We start from the raw sequence: 22,632 nt of genomic DNA on the forward strand, positions 1-22,632 counted from the left end.
ATTTGTATTTGAGGAAAATGAAACTCAGAAGAGTTTAGGATTTGCAGTCTTAAATGACAGAGTACAATTTAAACCTAGGTTTTCTAATTCTCAGTACCATTCTATCTGCTAGTTTCCCTTTTTTTTTCCCTTTACTAATCACTGCTGCATTGAAGACTTCCAATCACATATATTAACCTAATCATCAAGCACTCATAATCTCTTGTATCTTTTAAAAATTTCTGGTAAAAATAAAACTATCCAATAAATTAATTAGCACATTCAAAATACTTAGCCCATGGCCTGGCACAAAGTAAAGGCTCGGTAACTGTTAGCTGTGATTATTATCATAATTTTAGGATATTATCATTATATTTTAGAATTATTATCATTTCTTCAAGATATTTTCTAAAAGTAGGAGTGTCTTGATTTAAAGGTATATACATGTAAATTTTGAAACTTATTTTGGCCCCTTTAAAAGGTTATAGGAATCTTTACCTAATTTATTTATTGAGTATTTATTGAGAATACTTTTCAATAGAATTGAAGAGAGAGAAAGTTCCTGAGTAAAAGTTAGAAACTGTAGCACCCCACTTCCAAAAATGGACAGAAGATAAATAAGGATACAGATGTCTTGATCAACAATATAACCAACTGTAAGTGACAACACATGTATAGAACCCTCCTCCCAACAACAGCAGAATACATATTCTTCTCAAGTGCGATTGACACATTGTCTAGGATAGACCGGATATTAGGCCACAAAATAAATCTCAATAAATGTAAAAAGACTGAAATCACACAAAGTATCTACTCCAATTTCACCATAGAATGAAGCTAAAAATCAGTATCATAAGGAAAACTGGAATGTTAAAATATGTGCTGATGAAGCAAGGCACTCTTAACCACCCCCTAGGTCAAGTAAAGAAATCTCAAGGAAAATTAGAAAATAACTGTAGGCTACCCACTCCAGTATTCTTGCCTGGAGAATCCCAGGGACGGGGGAGCCTGGTGGACTTCCGTCTATGGGGTCACACAGAGTCGGACATGACTGAAGTGACTTAGCAGCAGCAGCAGCAATCAAATGAAAACACCACATGGGATGCAGCAAAGGCAGTGCTCAGAGGCAAATTTGTAGCTGTAAATGCTTCTGTTAAAAAGTAAGAATCTCAAATCAGTAACCTAACTTTATATCTTACAGAACTAGAAAAAGAAGAGCAAAGGAAACAAAGCTAGCAGAAGGAAGGAAATAAAGATTAGAGCAGAGTTCAATAAAATGAGAAGAGAATAATAATAAAGAGAATGAAACTAAAGTTGATTCTTTGAAAGATCAGCAAAATTGAGAAACCTTTAACTAGACTTGACAGAGAGAGGGAGGAAGGGAGGAAACAACTAACATCAGAAGTGAAAGTGAATGTTGCTACCTGCCATCAAAAAGCAAAAGGATTATAAGAGAATACTCTAAACAACTCTGTGCCAACAAAGTAATCTAGATGAAATGGATAGATCAAGAAGCATGCAAATTATCTAAATGCAAGATAAAATATAAAGTCTCTGCAGACTTATAACAGGCAAAGAGAATGAATTGGTAATAAGAAACCTCCTGACAAAGAAAAGCCCAGGACCAGATAACTCACTAGTGAACTGAACCAAACTTTTAAGGAAGAATTAACACCAGTTCCTCTTAAACTCTTCCATAAAATATAAGAATAGGGAACACTTCCTAATTCATTCCCTAAGGCCAGCACTGCTGTAATCCCAAAACCACATGAATAATGTAACAAGAAAATTACAGACCAGTATTCCTAATGAATATGGATACATGAATTCTCAACAAGATACCAACAGACCAAATCCAAAGTCATATTAAAAAGCTTATAAACCATGGCAAAGTGGGGTTTATCCCAGGAATGCAAGAGTGGTTAAATGTAAGAAAATAAATCAATATAATAAATCACATTAAAAGAACCAAAGTGAGCAGGGGGACCACGTGGTCATCTTAATTAATGCATCTTAATTTCACAAAATGCAACACTTTTTCCTGATAAAAACACTCAGAAAACTAGGAATAGAAGGGAATGTACTTAACATGAGAAAAGGCATTTATGAAAAACCCACAGGTAACATCATACTCAAGAATGAATGATTTAAAAAAATTTTGCCTTAGATTAGGAATGAGACAAGGATGCCCATTTCACCATTGCAATTTAACATTATGCTAGTGGTTCTAGCCAGAGGAATTAGACAAGAAAAGAAAAAGAAGTCATCCAACCTGGGAAGGAAGAAGTAAAACTATTTGCAGATCATAGGATCCTATATTTTAAAACTTTAGAAAATATTGCCAGTTTCCAATCTAGTGTGTAAGAACTTTGGAAATCACCACTTTGTTCTGATACCAAGTAAAAGGCTGAACAAATTAAAAAATCAACAGTTCTTAGACTTGTAAGAAAAGTAGTATCACGGAATGAACTCCTACCCTCCAAGTTGGAGAGAGTGACACGCAGATCAAGAGAATCACAACTTAGGAGATCAGAAAAATCGCTGGTGGCTCAGCGCAGACAAGTCTAAGATACAAAAACTCCAGGGGACCCTCATCATTGGGGAGCCCTCACACTTTCATCAGTTTTACATCCTAGAGCTCTACCAGGTTTTCACAGTGAATGTCAGAGGAAAATACCCTTGTACTAACAATAGGGGTAGCAGTTGTCAAATGTACCAGAGCAGTCTGTCCTTCTTAACAAGGTGTATCTTCAACTAGAACCTAACTTGCTGCGGTTTTATCAGACCTAACTTGAGAGAAGGGAAATAACCCAGCCCAGCCCACTGTAGTCACCCTGTCCAAACAGGTAAATGGGGGAGAATAGCTGACAAGGTTGTCTTAAGTTGACGGTCCAGAAGCCCAGGCTCAATAACATACTGATATCTAATCTTACAGTTCCAGAACACTTCCCCTCCCCACACAACTTCCACCACATTACTAAGAGCCTATTTACAGCAGTTCCTTTTACTCTGTACATCATGGTGACCTAACAATAAAAAATTACACTGAAAGTCAAAAAACACAGTTAGAATAGAGCAAACATCAGAACCAGACTCAAGGTTGTTGAAATGATCAGACCAGGAATTGAAAACAACTCTGATTGATAAGATAAAGACTTTAATGAAACTATGATAACGCTAATCAAAAGAAAGTAGGAGTAGCTATATTAATTTCAAACAGGGTGAAATTCGGAGTAGGGAAAGTTTTTAGAAGTAAAGAAAGGCATTGTTTGTCACCAAGAAGACCTTGCATACTTAACGTGTATGTGTGTAACAATATAGCATCAAAATGCGTGAGGTAAAAACTGACAGAAGTGCAGACCTTTAAAAAGAGATAAATTCACTGTCACACTTGGGAACTTCAGCACCCCTCTATCAGAAATGGACAGATCCAGAAGGTATAAAATCAGTAAGTACATAGCTGAATTCAACATCATCACCAATCATATGGATATAAGGACATCTGTAGATCAACAACAGCAGAATACACATTCTTCTCAAGCTTACGTGGGATATCCACCAACATGGACCACATTCTAAGCCATAAAATAAACCATAACAAATCCTTAACATATTTTAAAAGAATAGGAATCATACATTGTCTGCTCTCAGACCACAGTGGAATTAGACTAGATGTCAATAACAAAAAGATAGCTGGAAAATTCCAAAATACCTGGGAATAAGGTACCGCCCTTATAAGTAAAATGAGTCAAAGAAAATATCTCATGAGAAACTTAAAAATGTTTTGAACTAAATGAAAATGAAAACTCAACTTATCAAAATTTGTCAGATGTAGTAGAAGCAGTACTTACAGGGAAATTTGTAGCATTGAATGCATATATTAGAAAAAAAAAAAAGATCTAAAATTAATCATCTTAGCTTCTACCTTAGATACTAGAAAAAAAAGAGCAAATTAGATCTAAAGTAAACAGAAGAAAAATAATAAAAATTAGAGTAAAAATCTATCAAATTGAAAACAGGAAAATATTGAAACCAAAGCTTATTAAATTCATGTTGATGTCTGGCAAAAACCACCACAATATTGTAAAGAAATTATCCTCCAATTAAAATAAATTGATTAATTAAAAAAAAAGTTCAAGTGGGCAATAAAAACCTACTTTTAAAGTAAAAAAAAAAAAAAACACAAAAGATCAATGAAATCAATAAGCCTCTGGCCAGGCTAATATATTATCTATATTTGAGAGAAATCATATGAAGTTTTCTAGCATGAAAGTATTCTTACATTCTGGGAATAAGTTGCTCATATAATAGTTGAATTTCAGTACAGGAGTAGGTTACAAATGTTAACATTTTATTAAAAATTTTTTATGTTAAATTTGCATTGAGATGATTCTGATTTTATTATTCTTATGGTTTTTGATTGGATTTTGTTTCAGAAGTTTGGATACCTTATATAAATGTAATAATTCCACTGGAAACTTGAAAAGAAGGGGAATTACCTATCAGTATAACTTACATCATTTTGTAATTTTTACCTTTTAAAATTCTTTTCTGTGGTAAATTTTTTGCAAATCTATGTTTTGCCTGCTGTGCTTTCTGCTATATTTTTAAACTTTGGTTGTAAAATAAAAAACATAAAAAGATGAAAAGAGAGAGAGGACACTAATATCAGAAATGAAAGACAGGACATCACTGTGCAACCCATGTACATTAAAATGCTAATAAAGAAATACTATGGACAATTAATTATTTGCCTACAAATTTGATAACCTAGCAGAAATGGACCAACTCCTTGAAAGACACAAGCTGCCATAACTAGACTAAGAAGAAGTAAATAATGTGAAAAGGCTCTGCCTGTTAAAGAAATTGAGTCATTAATTAATAACCTTCGAGAGCAGAAAGCATCAGGCCCAGATGTGTTCACTGGTGAATTATACCAGACATTTTAGGAAGAAATCACACCAATTCTCTACATTCACTTTCAGAAGATAGAACTAGAGGAAATACCTCCTAACTCATTCTGTGATACCAGAATTATGGTAATACCAAAACCAAAGTACAAGAAAAGAAAGCCACAGACTAACGTGCATCATAGGCGTAGATGGAGAAGTCCTCAACAAAATATTAGCAAATTGAATCCAACAATATATAAAAAGAATTATACACCGCAGCCAAATGGGATTTTATCCCATATATGTATGCAAGGCTGCTTCAACCTTTAAAAGTCAATTAATGTAATGCATCATTGATTTGATAAAAAATCACATGACCATATCAGAAGCTGCAGAAAAAGCATCTGACAAACTCCAGTACCCATTCATGATAAAAACTCAGTAAACTAGGAATAGAGGGGGACTACTCAACTTGACAAAATATCTATCAAAAAACCTGCAGATAACATGATACTTAATGAAAGAAGCTTGAAAATTTTCACTAAGATCAAGAACAAAACAAAGATTTTTCCTCTCACGACTCCTTTTCATCATCATACTGGATGTACTAGCTAGTGCAGTAAGACAAGAAAATGAAAAAGGTATCCAGATTGGGAAGAATGATATAAAACTGTCTTGGTTAGCAGATGATATGATTGTCTATGTAGAGAATCAAAGAAATTAACAAAAATCTCCTGGAATTAATAAGGCATTTATAGCAAGGCTCAAAATTCTCCAAGCCAGGCTTCAGCAATATGTGAACCGTGAACTTCCAGATGTTCAAGCAGGTTTTAGAAAAGGCAGAGGCACCAGAGATCAAATTGCCAACATCCGCTGGATCATGGAGAAAGCAAGAGAGTTCCAGAAAAACATCTATTTCTGCTTCATTGACTATGCTAAAGCCTTTGACTGTGTGGATCACAGTAAACTGTGGAAAATTCTGAAAGAGATGGGAATCCCAGACCACCTGACCTGCCTCTTGAGAAACCTGTATGCAGGTCAGGAAGCAACAGTTAGAACTGGACATGGAACAACAGACTGGTTCCAAATAGGAAAAGGAGTACGTCAAGGTTGTATATTGTCACCCTGCTTATTTAACTTCTATGCAGAGTACATCATGAGGAACGCTGGGCTGGAAGAAGCACAAGCTGGAATCAAGATTGCTGGGAGAAATATCAATAACCTCAGATATGCAGATGACACTACCCTTATGGCAGAAAGTGAAGAGGAACTCAAAAGTCCCTTGATGAAAGTGAAAGAGGAGAGTGAAAAGGTTGGCTTGAAGCTCAACATTCAGAAAACAAAGATCATGGCATCTGGTCCCATCCCTTCATGGGAAATAGATGGGGAAACAGTGGAAACAGTGTCAGACTTTATATTTGGGGGCTCCAAAATCACTGCAGATGCTGACTGCAGCCAGGAAATTAAAAGACGCTTACTCCTTGGAAGGAAAGTTATGACCAACCTAGATAGCATATTAAAAAGCAGAGACATTACTTTGCCAACCAAGGTCTGTCTAGTCAAGGCTATGGTTTTTCCCGTGGTCATGTATGGATGTGAGAGTTGGACTGTGAAGAAAGCTGATTGCTGAAGAATTGATGCTTTTGAACTGTGGTGCTGGAGAAGACTCTTGAGAGTCCCTTGGACTGCAAGGAGATCCAGCCAGTCCATTCTGAAGGAGATCAATCCTGGGTGTTCATTGGAAGGATTGATGCTAAAGCTGAAACTGCAATACTTTGGCCACCTCATGCGACGAGTTGACTCACTGGAAAAGAGTCTGATGATAGGAAGGATTGGGGGTGGGAGGAGACGGGGACAACAGAGAATGAGATGACTGGATGGCATCACCAACTCGATGGACATGAGTTTGAGTGAACTCTGGGAGTTGGTGATGGACAGGGAGGCCTGGCGTGCTGTGATTCATGGGGTTGCACAGAGTCGGACACGACTGAGTGACTGAAGTGAAGTGAACTGAACTAATAGCAAGGTTGCAGGTACAAGATTAATATGCAAAAGTTGGTCACTTCTTTATATACTAGCCATGAATAACAAATTTGAAATTTAAAACTCAATTCTATTAATATTAGCACCAACAAAAATGAAATACTGAAATGTAAGTATACCAAAATATGCTTAAGATGTGTATGGGGAAAACTATAAAGCCCTAATGAAATAAATCAAAGAAGAACTAAATAAATGAAGAGATATTCCATGTTCGTGGACAGGAAGACTCAGTATTATCGAGATATCAGTTCTTCCTACTTTCAATTATAGATTTATTGCAATGTAAGTCAAAATTCTAGCAAGTTCTTTTGTGGATATCAACCAATTAAGCCTGAAGCTTAAATGGAGAGGCAAAAAACCCCAAATAGCCAACACAGTAGTGAAGGAAAAGAGCACAGTTGAAATATTGACTTCAAGATTTATATTAAGCTGCAGTAATCAAGACAGTATGGCATTGACAAGAAAATATATAGGTACAGCATCTATGACAAGTTCAGTTCAGTCGCTCAGTCATGCCCGACCCTTTGCGACCCCATGAACCTCAGCACGCCATCACCAACTGCCGGAGTCTACCCAAACCCATGTCCATTGAGTCGGTGATGCCATCCAACCATCTCATCCTCTGTCATCCCCTTCTCCTCTTGCCCTCAATCTTTCCCAGCATCAGGGTCTTTTCAAATGAGTCAGCTCTTCACATCAGGTAGCCAAAGTATTGGAGTTTCAGCTTCAACATCAGTCCTTCCAATGAACACCCAGGACTGATCTGCTTTAGAATGGACTGGTTGGATCTCCTTGCAGTCCAAGGGACTCTCAAGAGTCTTCTCCAGCACCACAGTTCAAAAGCATCAATTCTTCGGCGCTCAGCTTTCTTTATAGTCCAACTCTCACATCCATACGTGACCACGGGAAAAACCATAGCCTTGACTAGACGGACCTTTGTGAACAAAGTAAACAGAGACAATACAGTGGAGTAAAGATGCTCTTTTTAACAAATAGTTTAGAACAGCCAGACAGCGCATACCAAAAAAAAAGAATCTATAAATAGAACTTACACCCTTCACAAAAATTCACTTAGATCACAGACTTAGATGTGAAACATAAAATTATTAACACTCCTCAGTCAGTCAGTTCATTTGCTCAGTTGTGTCCGACCGTTTACGACCCCATGGACTGCAGCGTGTCAGGCCTCTCTGTGCATCACCAACTCCTGAAGCTTGCTCATACTCATGTCCTTTGAGTTGGTGATGCCATCCAACCGTCTTATCCTTTGTTGTTCCCTTCTCCTCCTGCCTTCAATTTTTCCCAACATCAGGGTCTTTTCTAATGAGTCAGCTCTTCGCATCAGGTGGCCCAAGTATTGACGCTTCAGCATCAGTCCTTCCAATGAATATTCAGGGTTGATTTCCTTTAGGATTGACTGGTTGGATCTCCTTGCAATTCAGGGGATTCTCAAGAGTCTTCTCCCTCTCCACAGTTCAAAAGCTTCCATCCTTCAGTGCTCAACCTCTTTATGGTCCCCCTCCTATCATCTTGCTGTAGCTTCTCCTTTGCTTTTGGACGTGGGGTATCTTTTTTTGGTGGATCCAACATTGTCCTGTTGATGGTTGTTGAGCAGCTAATTGTGATTTTGGTGTTCTCTCAGGAAGATGAGTGCATGTCCTTCTACTCCAGGATATGTCCCTACCCTTAATACAGACTTCAAAAAAAGGATGCACTGCCCTCGAGATTTTGATTCCTTGTTGTCACTAAGTATAATCTCAAAGGTTTTTTGGATTTTAAAAGTTTTATTGTGGCTCGTCTGGGAAAATTGCATATAACAAAATAGAAAAGGTGCAAAACTCAGGAAATCTTATAGTCATAACCTTTGTCTATATGCTTCTGCTTACCTTAAGCACTACTTGGAAGAGCCGTAGGACTTTACATTTTCCTTTCTCTTTGGTACCAAGAGTATATTTCAACTTAATTTCTAAAAAAGATGGCTTTCAACCAAATTTCTCCTTCTTTCTACCCTACCTAAATGCAAAGAATTGTGTCATTTTTTTCCTAGAATGATTACGGAGATGTTAGATTAGACCTTTGTCATTTTTCCTTGGACCATTGCAGAAGCCTTCTCCCTTTTCTTTTTGTGCATTCTAGCTTTACCACTTCTCCCCCAATTTAATCTGTTAAAGACACAAATGTGTTTATAACATTTTATTAGTTCTACATCAGAAACAGGATGCAGTTAGAGTTTTCCCTAACTCATACACAAACAATGTTATATATAAATTAGAAATTTAAATGTAAAACAAATGATTATATAAGTACCATTAGAAATATAGATAAATATTTAATCCTGGTGTGAAGCAGACTAAAATTACAACAATAAAGGAATACACACTTAGAAAAATATTAGTAACATATGACAGACAAAAGGTTAACAGCCTTAATAAAGTATTAGTCTATATAATAATATGCAAAAGTAATATTCGTTTCCATGAACAGTCCTTTGTATTATAGTTATTATTTGATATGTTATGATTCTTACAGATTAACTAATCTTGTATTCCTTCTATAGCAAAAACAAATTAGTTACTCACCAGGAGTATGCAGCATAGAACATCAGCAAGAAATAACCAAACTAAAGACTGATTTGGAAAAGAAAAGTATCTTTTACGAAGAAGAATTGTCCAAGAGAGAAGGAATACATGCAAATGAAATTAAAAATCTGAAGAAAGAACTACATGATTCAGAAGGCCAACAACTTGCTCTCAACAAAGAAATTATGATTTTGAAAGACAAATTGGAAAAAAACAGGAGAGAGAGGTAAGAATCGTTATTTACTCCTCTAGTAATTATTTGTTGAATACCTGTTTGGTGTCAAAGATTGGAGAAACATAGGCAGTAAATACAGTCTAGTCCTCAAGAAGATCAAAGTCAATATTGGTAAATAGAAGAATATATTACAGCATCATAAGAAAGCAAATGAGAAGTATAGGAACACTTGTAGAAGAGACGGAAAAGGTGACTTTGCTGCTTGGGTTTTTTTGTTGTTCTTTCTTTCTTTCTTTCTTTTTTCAAATGTTTTCTATGGTGTGTCTGGGTTTTTTGAACAAAAATTATTTCTGAGTTAAGACCAAGGATATAAGAAATATATAGCTGTAGAAGAGTGTCCAGGCAAAGTTTAGCAGTTTGCCAACATCTATAGGAAAAGGTTAGCAGTGACACATTTAGAAAATGAAAGGTGTTCATTATGGTGGAGACGTAAAACTAAAGATGAGTGTTAAGAAATGAAACTGGAAAGGAAAATAGAGGCAAAATCATGAAGGAATGTAAGGAATTTAGATTTTATCCTAAGACTAGTGAAGAAAAATATCATGATTATATTTTTGAAAGATCACTCTTATTACTGTGTAGATAGTAGATTAAAAGGAGCAGACTGTAGACAGGAATCTATCCATGAGAGATGAGGTGCCTGGACCTTAGGTATGACAGCAAAGATGGAGAAAGGCGTATGAACTTAGTCTACTGAGAAGACAGAACCTCGAGGACATAATGACCAGATACGAGAAGTGAGAAGCAGAAGAAATAGATACTCAAGTTTCTAGGTTTTAGGGAACTAAATGTATGTTATTGTCATTCTCAACTTATATTGGCAGCTTGAGTTTAATTCAGTTTGGTCCATTCATTCAACAAATTTTTTTTAGAAGCTGCTGTGTGAAAGCACTTTTGTAGGCCCTGGGGACATAGCAGTGAACAGACAAAAATTCTCTGTCCTTCTGGAGCTTTCCTTTAGTTACGGTGAAAGACTATAAATAAAGAATAAACAAAGTAAGTAAAGTACAGAACATGTTAGATAATTATTAAGTCCAAGAACAAAAAGTAAGGCAGAGGATGGGAACTGTGAAGCATTAGGGTGAGAATTAAATTATACACATACATACACATGATAGCCAGGAAAAATTATACTGAGAAGGTAATTTCTCAGTAAGGACCAAAGAAAGTGTGTCCTTACATGGGTATGAGAAGAACATTTTACATTAAGAACAAGTCTGTTGAGGTAGTAAAAAGATCAGTGGTTGCAGGGTACAGAGGATTTCTCAGACAGTGAAACTACTCTATATATGTCACTATACAACCTAATATAGATTGTAAAGTTTAGTAATAATTATGTGTCTAATGTAGATTCATTAATAGTAGCAAACACACCACTCTGAATATATGGGCAATCTCTGTACTTTCCTTTCAGTATTGCTATGAACTTAAAACCATTTGAAACATCAAAGTCTATTAAAATAATAATACTAAAAATGAGGCTAATGTAGATAAAACAGAGTTAAGGGGAAAGAATAGTGAGCGATATGTATGAGAGGTAATGGGGACCAGATCATGTAAAGTTTTATAAGTCATTTTCAATGACTTACTTACTCACAGTAAAACCATGGCAGGCTTCCCTTGTGGCTCAGCTGGTAAAGAATCTGCCTGCGATGTGGGAGACCTAGGTTCAGTTCCTGATTGGGAAGATCCTCTGGAGAAGGGAAAGGCTACCCACTCCAGTATCCTAGCCTGGAGAATTCCATGGACCATATAGTCCATGGGGTCACAAAGAATCAGACATGACTAAGCGACTTTCACTTTCCCTCTCAAAACCATGGCAGGGAAGCATTGCAGGATAGTGAGTGGAAAATGGACAAATACTGACTTGTGTTTTAAAAGGGTTACTCTGATGACTAGTTTAAGAAAGGCCTCTGGAGGTAAAATCCTGGGAGTATCTACCACTCACATGATATAAAAAGGGGTGAGACTATATGAGACCACTTAGTGAATGAATATAGATGAAAAAGAAGTCCTAGGACTGTACACTGGAGCTCCAGTCTTTAGAAGTTGGGAAATGAGGAAGAAACAGCAAAGTGGATAAGAAAGAGCCAGGAAGAATAATTGGAAGAAGACCAAGCAGATTTGGTGCCCATTTGGTGTTAGGATGAATGTGTATCAAATCTGTCTACATGTCAAATTAAATGAGGTCTAAATCAAATAAGATTAGGACCATATAACTGATAGATGAGTTTAAAAATATGAAGGTCATTGGTGACTTTGATAAGAACAATTTCAGTGGCCAAAAAACCCATAATGGATCTGAAGACTTGAAGGAGAGTGTTTGTAGACAGGATGTTATTATTGGAAGGCTTTCATTGCAAGAACAAGAAGTAGTAAAAGCTGAAATAATAATTGGAGGAGAAATTTATCTCAAAAATAACACCATGCTTGTAATCTGATAGAAAGTACCCAGGAGATGATTTAGACAGAGGGAAAAACTGTACTTGAGCAGGTACATAAGCAAAGAGGTTGACCTTAGCTATGTTTTCTCCTATAGTAAGAGAAGAGTAAGTCGAATATATGATTATAGGGAAAGGAAGGTGGGGGTGTGGTAACTTGATTATCTGTTATTAGGGTTGGGCATGTTGAATTGGAAGCACTTAGGAGACAATTTTGAGGAGATATCAAGGAAAGCTTGATAACCCAGGAAAGCTTCCAACGTAGTGGTGGTTTAGTTGCTAAGTCATGTCTGACTCTTGCAAACCCATGGACTGTAGCCTGCTAGGCTCCTTTGTCCATGGGTTTCTCCAGGCAAGAATACTGCAGTGGGTTGCCATTTCCTTCTCTAATGTAGATTGGAATAGTTTAATTAGTTCTAATTCATCTCCGATGTAGATTCAGATGTAAATTCAGCATAATAGATGATAATTGAAATCAGGTAATTATAATAGATGCAATAGCTTAGGAAGAACGTGTAAAGAAAAGTTGAGCACCTGAGACAGAATACCTGAGAGTATTGGCATCTATGTGGAGGAAAGAGGGGACGGCGGGGGCTCACAAAGACAGCTATAAAGTCAAAATGTAGGCAAAAAGCAGGAGAATGGGCATCACTGAAGCCAGGGGAAGATTGCACTTCAAGAGAGTGAAAAGGGGACAGTGTCAAAGGTGGCCACTGGATTGGATATAATCACAGTTGGAACAGTAGGTCTGAGACAGCATTTTTTTTGAGGTGATTGCACAGAAGCCAGATTTTGGCACAGGGAGGAAAAATTAGACAATGAGTTAAGTGAATATGGCATTCTCTCAAGATTTCAAGGTGGTTACTAGTGAACAGGAAGACCAGGAAAGTGGCTAAGTTGGTAAAGAATCTGCCTGCAGTGCCAGGGACTGCCTGCAAAGCAGGAGACCTGGGTTCACTCCCCAGGTTGGGAAGATCCCCTGGAGAAGGAAATGGCAACCCATTCTAGTATTCTTGCCTGGGAAATTCCATGGGCGGAGGAGTCTGGTGGCTTACAGTCCATGCAGTTTCAAGAGTCAGACACAACTGAGCGACTGTACCACCACCATCATAGTGGACCCTCAGCACATTTTTAAAGGCTGCCCTGGTGGCTCAGGCAGTAAAGAATCTGCCTGCAATGCAGGAAATGCTGGTTTGATCCCTGGATCAGGAAGATTCCCTGGAGAAAGAACCAGTAACCCACTCTAGTATTCTTGCTTGGAGAATTCCATGGACAGAGGAGCCTGGTTAGCTACAGTCCATGGGGTCTCAAAGAGTTGGATACGACTGAGTAACACTTTCACTTTCTTTTTTGTTTATTTTGTTTAAGTGTGGCAGAGACTTATGTTTAATGCTAATAGGAAAAAACAAAAATGGTTTTATATAGAAAAACTTTTTTTGGCTGTGCTGGGTCTTCATTGCTGTGCAGACTTTTCTCTAGTGGTGGTGAGCAGAGGATACTCTCTAGTTGCAATGCGAGGGCTTCTCCTTGCAATGGCTTCTCTTGTTGCCAAGGACAGACTCGAGAGCCTTGGACTTCAGTAGTTGCAGCACATGGGTCCAGTCGTTGTGGCTTCCAGGCTCCAGAGCACAGGCTCAGTAGTTGCGGTGCATGGGCTCAGTTGCTCTGCTGCATGTGGGATCTTCCCAGACCAGAAATCAAACTGTGTCTCCTGCATTGGCAGGCATATTCTTTACCACTGCGCCTCCAGGGAAGCCTTTTATAGAAATTTTACTCAATTTACTTTCATCTACTTATATTTCTGAAAGAATGCTTCTTTGCAGTTTTTCATATTTTTTTAAGTTGTTTTTAAGATTCTAAACATAACTGAATTTCACATTTTGATTGTAGATAATAAAGTGACACATTTGCTTGGACAAAATATAGTTATTAATCATTTAATTATAATTTAATTTATATTCAATAATTTAGTGATAAAGGGATTTTTAAGATTACGTTTTTAAATCAACCATTATTTATGCTCTTTGTTGACTTGGAAGCAATTATAGAATTACCCAGAACTACTAGTTTATATTCTGCTAACCAACTTCCTCCATCAAACTGCGGTAGAGATAAGGCTCTTCTCTGCACTTCAATTCAGTATTCAAAAACTGTTTCCCCTGTCTCCCTTAGGAGGTTTTTAAAAAGTTTGTTAGAATTGTGTTTACCTCTAAGGGTTAATCAGTTCTGTCCTCCAGAACTAAACAATTTTTATAACATTAAATATGTTATATGTATATATATGTAGATTGGTAGGTACATAGGGAAGAAGGAAAGAAGGAATTAGGGAAGGATGGCCTAAGTGTATTGACAGAACTGTTGGTAGTGTAATTTGAGTTTTCTTGAGTTTCCTGTGCAACCTAGACCTGAGTGTGGGATCTTACTGTGGCCCCTGTATCCTCCTTTCCCCTTGCTTCCTCATGTTCCCATACTTCCTAGCATATACACAGCCAAATAAGGTAAGCATAATCAGGATGTCTTCCTCAGATTTTCAAATGAACAACAAAATAAATGTTATTAAGCAGACAAATCTATTTATTAAATGATTGCGGTTTCTTCATTTTAAGGGAAAGGATTGGGACTTGGAGCAATTGAGATGTAGTGGTTTTTCAGAATAGAGCCTATGATCCAATACCATTATGTTACTTTTAATTCAACTCCTTTTTTTCTTGCATATTTTGAATTGTATTAGTCAAAGTGAAAGGGAGGAATTTGAAAATGAGTTCAAGCAACAGTATGAACGAGAAAAAGTGTTACTAACTGAAGAAAATAAAAAACTGACAAGTGAGCTTGATAAGGTGAGTGATTCAATCTCATTTATGTTTATTGACACATGCTAGATATTCAGTACTGCCATAGTAGTTGCAGATATAATTTTATATTTGATGTACATTTTTTATTTAGTATTTCTCCTTATATCAAAGATTGCTTCTGTGTACAGGCAATTTTTCATTTTACCAATCTTTACAGGAGTCTTCTGGAGAAAGGACTTGGCTTACCTTGTCTTGTTCTTTGTACAAGTGTTTTTTGAGCCCTTGTTCTTTATTTCACTTTCCATCTCTTTTACTCTTTTCTCTCAAATTCATCACTTAAAATGTCATGGCTGGCTAAGTTAGGGCCTGCCTTTGGCAAGGACAGGAACAATTAAGCCAAACTAGAGAAATTTTGACAATTCTGATTTTATTCATGATGGAGAACTGATAATAGCTAGAAATAATACCATTGGTATGTAAGAAGCCAAAGAAACCAACTCTGTCTAAACCCTGTAGTTCAAACAAAGGGCTGAACCAGACTAAACCTGGATTATAACAACTAGATTTATGAACAAAATTTCAAATACTTAAAGGAATCTTTTAGTATCTCAGATTTCTTAAATTGCCATCATTCTGCATTTCTTGTGCCATTTGTTGACATCTGTGAAAATCCTAATATTAATCTGCAATTTTAATAGTTGTACTTATAAATAAGGTTTGGATAATTGTCCTTTATAATGAGTTCTGATATTTTCCAAAGTATTATGTTTAATTAGTCATTTCAACAACAGATTGAAAGAAAATGGCTAAATAATCATAAAAAAAAGAGACTCTTCATTCTATCTCAATTTCCAACATATTCCGTATTTATTTTCATTTCTCACACTATTTTTCCCATGATTATTCAACTTTCTAAGCATTTAAAAATGACTTTGCTTGTTTGGTTGCAAACCATTTGAGAAAGAACTCTGTTAGTTTATTTTGTGATTGCAAAGCTGATGCATACAAACACTGGAAAATGACCAAATACTAAGAAGTATAAATTATTTTAGACTATGAATACTGTGTGAACATTATTGTATAGCTGTTGGTTATTTCCACTAAAATAAAACTAACAAGGCTTCCCTGGTGGTTCAGTGGATAAGAATCCACCTGCCAACGCAGGGGACACAGGTTCGATCCCTGGTCCAGGAACATTCCACATGCTGTGGAGCAGCTGTGTGTGCACCACAGCTAACGAGCCTACTCTCTAGAGTCCGTGAGTCACAACTGCTGAAGCCTGTGTCCTCTAGGGCCCCCAAGTCACAGTTACTGAAGCCCGTGCACTTAGAACCCAAGCTCCACAACTAGAGAAGTCACTGCAATGTGAAGCCTGCTTACCCCACAAAGAGAACCCCCGTTCCTTGCAACTGGAGAAAGCCTGCACACAGCAACGAAGACACAGTGCAACCAAAAATAAGTATATATTTTTTAAAAACCTAGTATTATTTAAACTTTATCCAAATAAGTCACATAATTGTTATTGAATGGACTTGTATCATATGAATGCAAAATTGAGCATCATTTCTGTCTACAAGACAGAATTTTAAGATTCTGTTAAGAGTTATCTTGAGGTAAGAAATATAATTAAAGTCTAGAAGGGCGCTTCATATAGAATTTCTAAGCAAATTACCTAGTAAAAGATGGTATTATAGTTGAAGAAAAATTGAATTGTGATATAATCAGATTGAATATAGATCAAATTTTGTATTCACCCCTTGGCTTTATTTCATGATTAACCATAATGTTCTGGTGAGCTTACCAGAAACACATCTTTAGAAATAATTTTTAAACAATACTCTTTTGATTTTGATGAGATCTGAAAGATAAAAGTAAAAACCTATCTCCTAATTTTATAAAAGATAGAGCATTACCTTGTCTTGCTAAATTGAAAGATATGAAAGAGAATGTGAGTAGAACTTTCACTGCTACTGCTGCTGCTAAGTCACTTCAGTCGTGTCCGACTCTGTGTGACCCCATAGACGGAAGCCCACCAGGCTCCCCCGTCCCTGGGATTCTCCAGGCAAGAACACTGGAGTGGGTTGCCATTTCCTTCTCCAGTGTGTGAAAGTGAAAAGTGAAAGTGAAGTCACTCAGTCGTGTCCGACCCTTAGCGACCCCATGGACTACAGCCTACCAGCCTCCTCCATCCATGGGATTTTCTAGTCAATAGTACTGGAGTGGCTCGCCACAGCAAATCATAATGTTTGGCAAGTAGTCAATGACAAATGATAACAAGGAAATATTTATTCCTTGAGAATTAGGGGAGGATCTGGGTCTTCTGCTTCAACCTCTTCTCTATTTTTGCTGCTTGTGTTTAGCTTTACTTGTCTTTCTGCTTCTTACTCAGCCGATTGCATATTTTCACTCTTTCTTTCCATTTATTTATTTTTTGTTTGTTTGATTACATTGAATATTTTCCCCAAGAGGAATAAACAAAGAATACCTTTGCCATTGCTACACCAGCTGTCCCAGCTGGAATTCCTTCTCAACACAACTTCAGATATAGAAACCAAAAAGCAATTAGTGTGTTAATTTTGAAACTTAGATAACTAATTCTCACAGACAGAATTTTTAACTTCAAAAATAAAAATTAAATAGAAAAAACCTTATTGATATTTTCAGAAGTTTGTATTCAAAGTTTCTATTAAAGGTAACTTATTGCAAGTAAAATCGCCATCTGTGCCAAGGAGTGGAAGTAAATGGTTTCCAGTGAGAAAGATTATCATTTGTATCTTGTTTTTAAATAATTATTTTGTGTAAAATCAAGCTTACACAAAGTGTGGAAAATATTCAACATAGAAGTTACCTATGATTTCATCAACCTGAAACAACTGTTTTACTTTTATATGTTCCTTTCCAGGTTCTGTTGGTTGGTACACATATTATTACATAATTTCAGTCATATATGCATTTTATTTTCTAATCTGCCTTTTCACTTAAAATGTGAGCACTCTTCCATAGCCTGTGTAGTCTTATAATTATCCTAAACCAAATATGTCAGTTCACAAATAGTAAAATCTTATTTTCAAACATGCAAAATGAGCTAATACTTAGGTAAAGTTTACTTTTTACCCCCCTAATTTACTTTATATAAATCATTTAATCCTCACAATAAATCTTTCAGGTATACCCTATTTTTCTTACCATTTTACAGATAAGGAAACTGAGGCAAAAAGGAGGTTAAGCTACTCTACTAATCTCACAACTAGGGGATGGCAGAATAGGATTAGAACACAAGTAGTCTGGCTCCAGAGCCATGCTTTTGTTTAGTAAGAATGAAAAAATTAGCTTTTTCTGACAAATACTAAACAAATCTATTTAAAACTACTTGTAACTATTGTAACATGACAGTGAAAAAATCTGTATTTCCTCCTCTTCTTGCAAATCTCCAGCTGAAATCCCAACCACAAATTATTTGGATGGGCTGTCAAAAGCAATGGTGATCAAAAAATGATGTGTTGTGGGAATTAGTGAAGACACTGCATCTGCACAAAACATTCTCAAAAACAGCTGGTATACCTCTGGCTGTAATGACATCAAGAGATTGATGCATCCTCTCAAAAAAAAAAAAAGTTTCATAGTGGACAGTTACCAAAAATAATAATTTCAGAGTTCCCAGAGTTAAAGGAAAACAAATGCAAAACATTGCTGAGTTAAATTAAAGAATGTCTAAACAAATGGAGAGAGATACTGTGTATTGTTAGGATTGCAGTTCTCTAATCTGTAGATTCAAGGAAATCCCTATAAAAATTATATAGACTTTTTTGTTAGAAATGACAAGCCTACTCTTAAATGTATATGGGTATACAAAAGATCTAAAATAGCAAAAATATTTCAGGGAGTGGGTATAAAAGTTGAAGAGTTTACACTACCAAAGTTTGAAACTTACTGTAAATCTACAGTAATCAAAAGATTACTAAAGGAAATCAACCCTGAATATTCATTGGAAGGACTGATGCTGAAACTGAAGCTCCAGTACTTTGGCCACCTGATGCAAAGAGCCAACTCATTGGAAAAGACCCTGATGCTGTGAAAGATTGAGGGCAGGAGGAGAAGGGGACAAGAGAGGACAAGATGGTTGGATGGCATCACCGATTTGGTGGACATGTGTTTGATCAAACTCCAGGAGATGGTGAAGGACAGGGAAGCCTGGTGTGCTGCAGTCCATGGGGTCGCAAAGCGTCAGACACAACTGAGGGACTGAACAACAACCTTGATATAAAGAAACAAAGTAGAGTCCAAAAATAAGATGTCATATTTATAGTTGATTGATTTTCAGCAAAAATGCCAAGACAATTAAATGGGGAAAAAATAAATGTGAGACATAATACTATAAAACTTCTAGAAGACAACGTAGGAAAAATATTCTATGATGTAAATCAAAGCAGTAGTTTCTTAGGTCTGTCTCCCAAGGCAATAGAAATAAAAGCAAAAATAAGCAAATGGTACCTAATTAAACTTAAAAGCTTTTGCACAGAAAGAAAACGATAAATAAAATGAAAGACAACTTGTGAACTGGGAAAGAAATATTTGCAAATGATGCAACCAGCAAGGGCTTAATTTCCAAAATATACAAACAGCTCATATAACTAAATAACAAAAACAAACCCAATCAAAAAATGGTCAGAAGACCTAAACAGGCATTTCTCCAAAGAAGATATACAGATTGCTAACAAACACATGAAAAGATGCGCAACACAGCTAATTATTAGAGAAATGCAAGTGAAGACTACAGTGAGAACCACCTCACACCAGTCGGAATGACCATCATCAAAAAGTCTACAAAGAATACATGCTGGAGAGAATGTGGTGAAAAGGGACCTTCCTACAGTGTTGGTGGGAATGTAGATAGTTGCAGGCACTATGGGAAACAGGATGGAGGTTTCTTAAAAAACTAAAAATAGAATTAGCATACAATCCAGCAATCCCACTCCTGAACCTAGATCTGGAGAAACTCAAATTTGAAAAGGTAATGCACCTCAGTGTTCATAGCAGTGCTATTCACAGTAGCCAAGATATGGAAAGCAACCTAAATGTCCATCAACAAATGAATAGTTAAAGAAGATGTGGTGTATATTGATATATATGAGATTGAATACTTTGTTGTTCTTTAGTCATTAAGTCCTATTCAGCTCTTTACAACCCCATAGACTACAGCATGCCAGGCTCCTCTATTCTCTGCCATCTCACAGTTTGCTCACATTTAAGTCCATTGAATTGGTGATGTTATTTAACCATGTCATCCTCTGCCACCTGCTTCCCCTCTTGCCCTCAATCTTTCCCAGCATCAGGGTCTTTTTCAGTGAGTTGGCTCTTCGCATCATGTGGCCAAAGTATTAGACCTTCAGTTTCAGCATCAGTCCTTACAATGAATATTCAGGGTTTATTTCCTTTAGGATTAACTGGTTTGATATCCTTACAATCCAAGGGACTCTCAAGAGTCTTCTCTAGCAGCACAATTCAAAAGCATCAATTCTTCAGTGCTCAGTCTTCTTTATGGTCCAACTTTCACATCTGTACATGACTACTGGAAAAACCATAGCTTTAACTATATGGATCTTTGTCAGCAAGGTGATGTCTCTGCTTTTTAATACGCTGTCTAGGTTAGTCGTAACCTTCCTTCCAAGGAGCAAGCATCTTTTAACTTCATGGCTGCAGTCACTGTCCACAGTGAAATTGGAGCCCAAGAAAATAAAATATGTCACTACTTCTACTTTTTCCCCTTCTGGTTGCCATGAAGTGATGGGACCAGAGGCCATAATCTTAGTTTTTTACTGTTGAGTTTCAAGCCAGCTTTTTCACTCTCCTCTTTCAGCCTCATAAGAGTCTGTTTAGTTCCTCTTCACTTTTTGCTTTTAGAGTGGTATCATCTGCATATCTGAGGTTGTTGATATTTCTCCCAGCAATCTTGATTCCGGCTTGTGTTTCATCCAGCCTGACATTTCGCAAATGTACAATGCATAGAAGTACATATGTAAGCTGTGCATAAATAAGAAGGGTGACAATATACAGCCTTTTACTCCTTTTCCAATTTGGAACCAGTGCATTGTGCCATGTCTAGTTCTAACTGTTGCTTCTTGACCCACATACAGGTGTCTCAAGAGACAGGTAACGTGGTCTGTTACTCCCATCTCTCTAAGAAATTTCCACAGTTTGTTGTGATCCACACAGTCAAAGGCTTTAGTGTAGTCAATGAAATGGAAGTAGATATTTTTCTGAAATTCACCTGCTTTCTTTGTGATCCAGCAAATGTTGGCAATTTGATCTCTAGTTCCTCTACCTCTTCAAAACTCATCTTATACATATGAAAGTTCTTGGTTCACATACTGCTGAAGGCTACCTTGAAGGATTTTGAGAATTACCTTGTGGAGAATCCCAGGGACAGGGAGCCTGGTGGGCTGCTGTCTATGGGGTCGCACAGAGTCAGACATGATTGAAGCGACTTAGCAGCAGCAGCAGCAGCATAGGAAATGAACACCATTGTATGTTGGTTTGAACATTGTTTGGCATTACCTTTCTTTGGGATTGGTATAAAAACTGACTTTTTCCAATCCTGTGGCCATTGCTGAGTTTTACAAATGTGATGACATATTGAGTGCAGCACTTTAACAGCATCATTTTTAAGGATTTTAAATAGCTCACTGGAATTCCATCACCTCCACTAGCTTTGTTCATAGTAATGCTTTCTAAGGCCCACTTGACTTCACACTCCAGGATGTCTGGCTGGTGTTTGCTATGACCAGTGCGTTCTCTTGGCAGAATTCTGTTAGCCTTTGCCCTGCTTCATTTTGTACTGTAAGGCCAAACTTGCCAGTTACTGCAGATATCTCTTGACTTCCTACTTTTGCATTCTAATCTCCTCTATGATGAATAGAACATCTTTTTTTTTTTTTTTTTGGTTTTAGTTCTAGGAGGTCTTCTAGGTCTTCATAGAATTGTTCAGCTTCTTTGGCATTGGTTGTGGGGTCATAGAATGGATTACTGTAATGTTGAGAGCTTTGCCTTAAGACTGCACCCAAGTACTGCATTTTGGACTCTTGTTGATTATGAGGGCTACTCCATTTCTTCTATGGGATTCTTGCCCACAGGAGTAGATATAATGTTCATCTTAATTAAATTCACCCATTCATGTTCATTTTAGTTCACTGATTGTTAAGCTATCCATGTTCATTCTTGCTATCTCCTACTTGACTATGTTCAATTTACTTTGATTTACAGACCTAACATTACAGGTTTCTATGGAATATTGTTCTTTACAGCATTGGGCTTTACTTTCACCAGCAGACACGTACACAGCTGAGCATTGTTCCTACTTTGGCACACCCACTTCATTCTTTCTGGACCTATTAGTAATTGCCCTATATCTTTTTACCTTTTCATACTGTTCATGGGGATCTCTAGGCACAAAGTGGTTTGGTTTGCCATTCCTCGTCCAGTGGACCACATTTTGTCAAAACTATTCTTTATGCCCACCTTGGGTGGCCCTGCACAGCATGGCTTATAGCTTCTTTGAGTTATGCAAATGCCTTCACCACGACAAGGCAGTGATCCATGAAAGGGAATGGAATACTACTCAGCCATTAAAAAATTTGTAAATAAGTTCATTTGTATAATTTTTTCAGTTCAGTT

General features: G+C 36.9%; 1 protein-coding gene across 16 annotated transcripts in view; it reads left to right on the forward strand.

Annotated features, from left to right (window-relative positions):
* The window catches only part of CDC42BPA (CDC42 binding protein kinase alpha), a 297,091-nt gene that overhangs the window by 200,114 nt on the left and 74,345 nt on the right, over positions 1–22,632 (forward strand). For all 16 annotated transcript variants that reach the window (XM_088845512.1, XM_088845513.1, XM_055419752.2 and 13 more), the window contains 2 exons: positions 9,472–9,719; positions 14,901–15,006. In XM_088845512.1, the coding sequence (XP_088701638.1) occupies positions 9,472–9,719; positions 14,901–15,006 (354 nt within the window). The remainder of the gene's footprint in view (positions 1–9,471; positions 9,720–14,900; positions 15,007–22,632) is intronic.

Source organism: Moschus berezovskii, chromosome 17, assembly GCF_049115385.1.
Source record: "Moschus berezovskii isolate FMDL1 chromosome 17, NW_MosBer_1.0, whole genome shotgun sequence".
NCBI lineage: Eukaryota > Metazoa > Chordata > Mammalia > Artiodactyla > Moschidae > Moschus > Moschus berezovskii.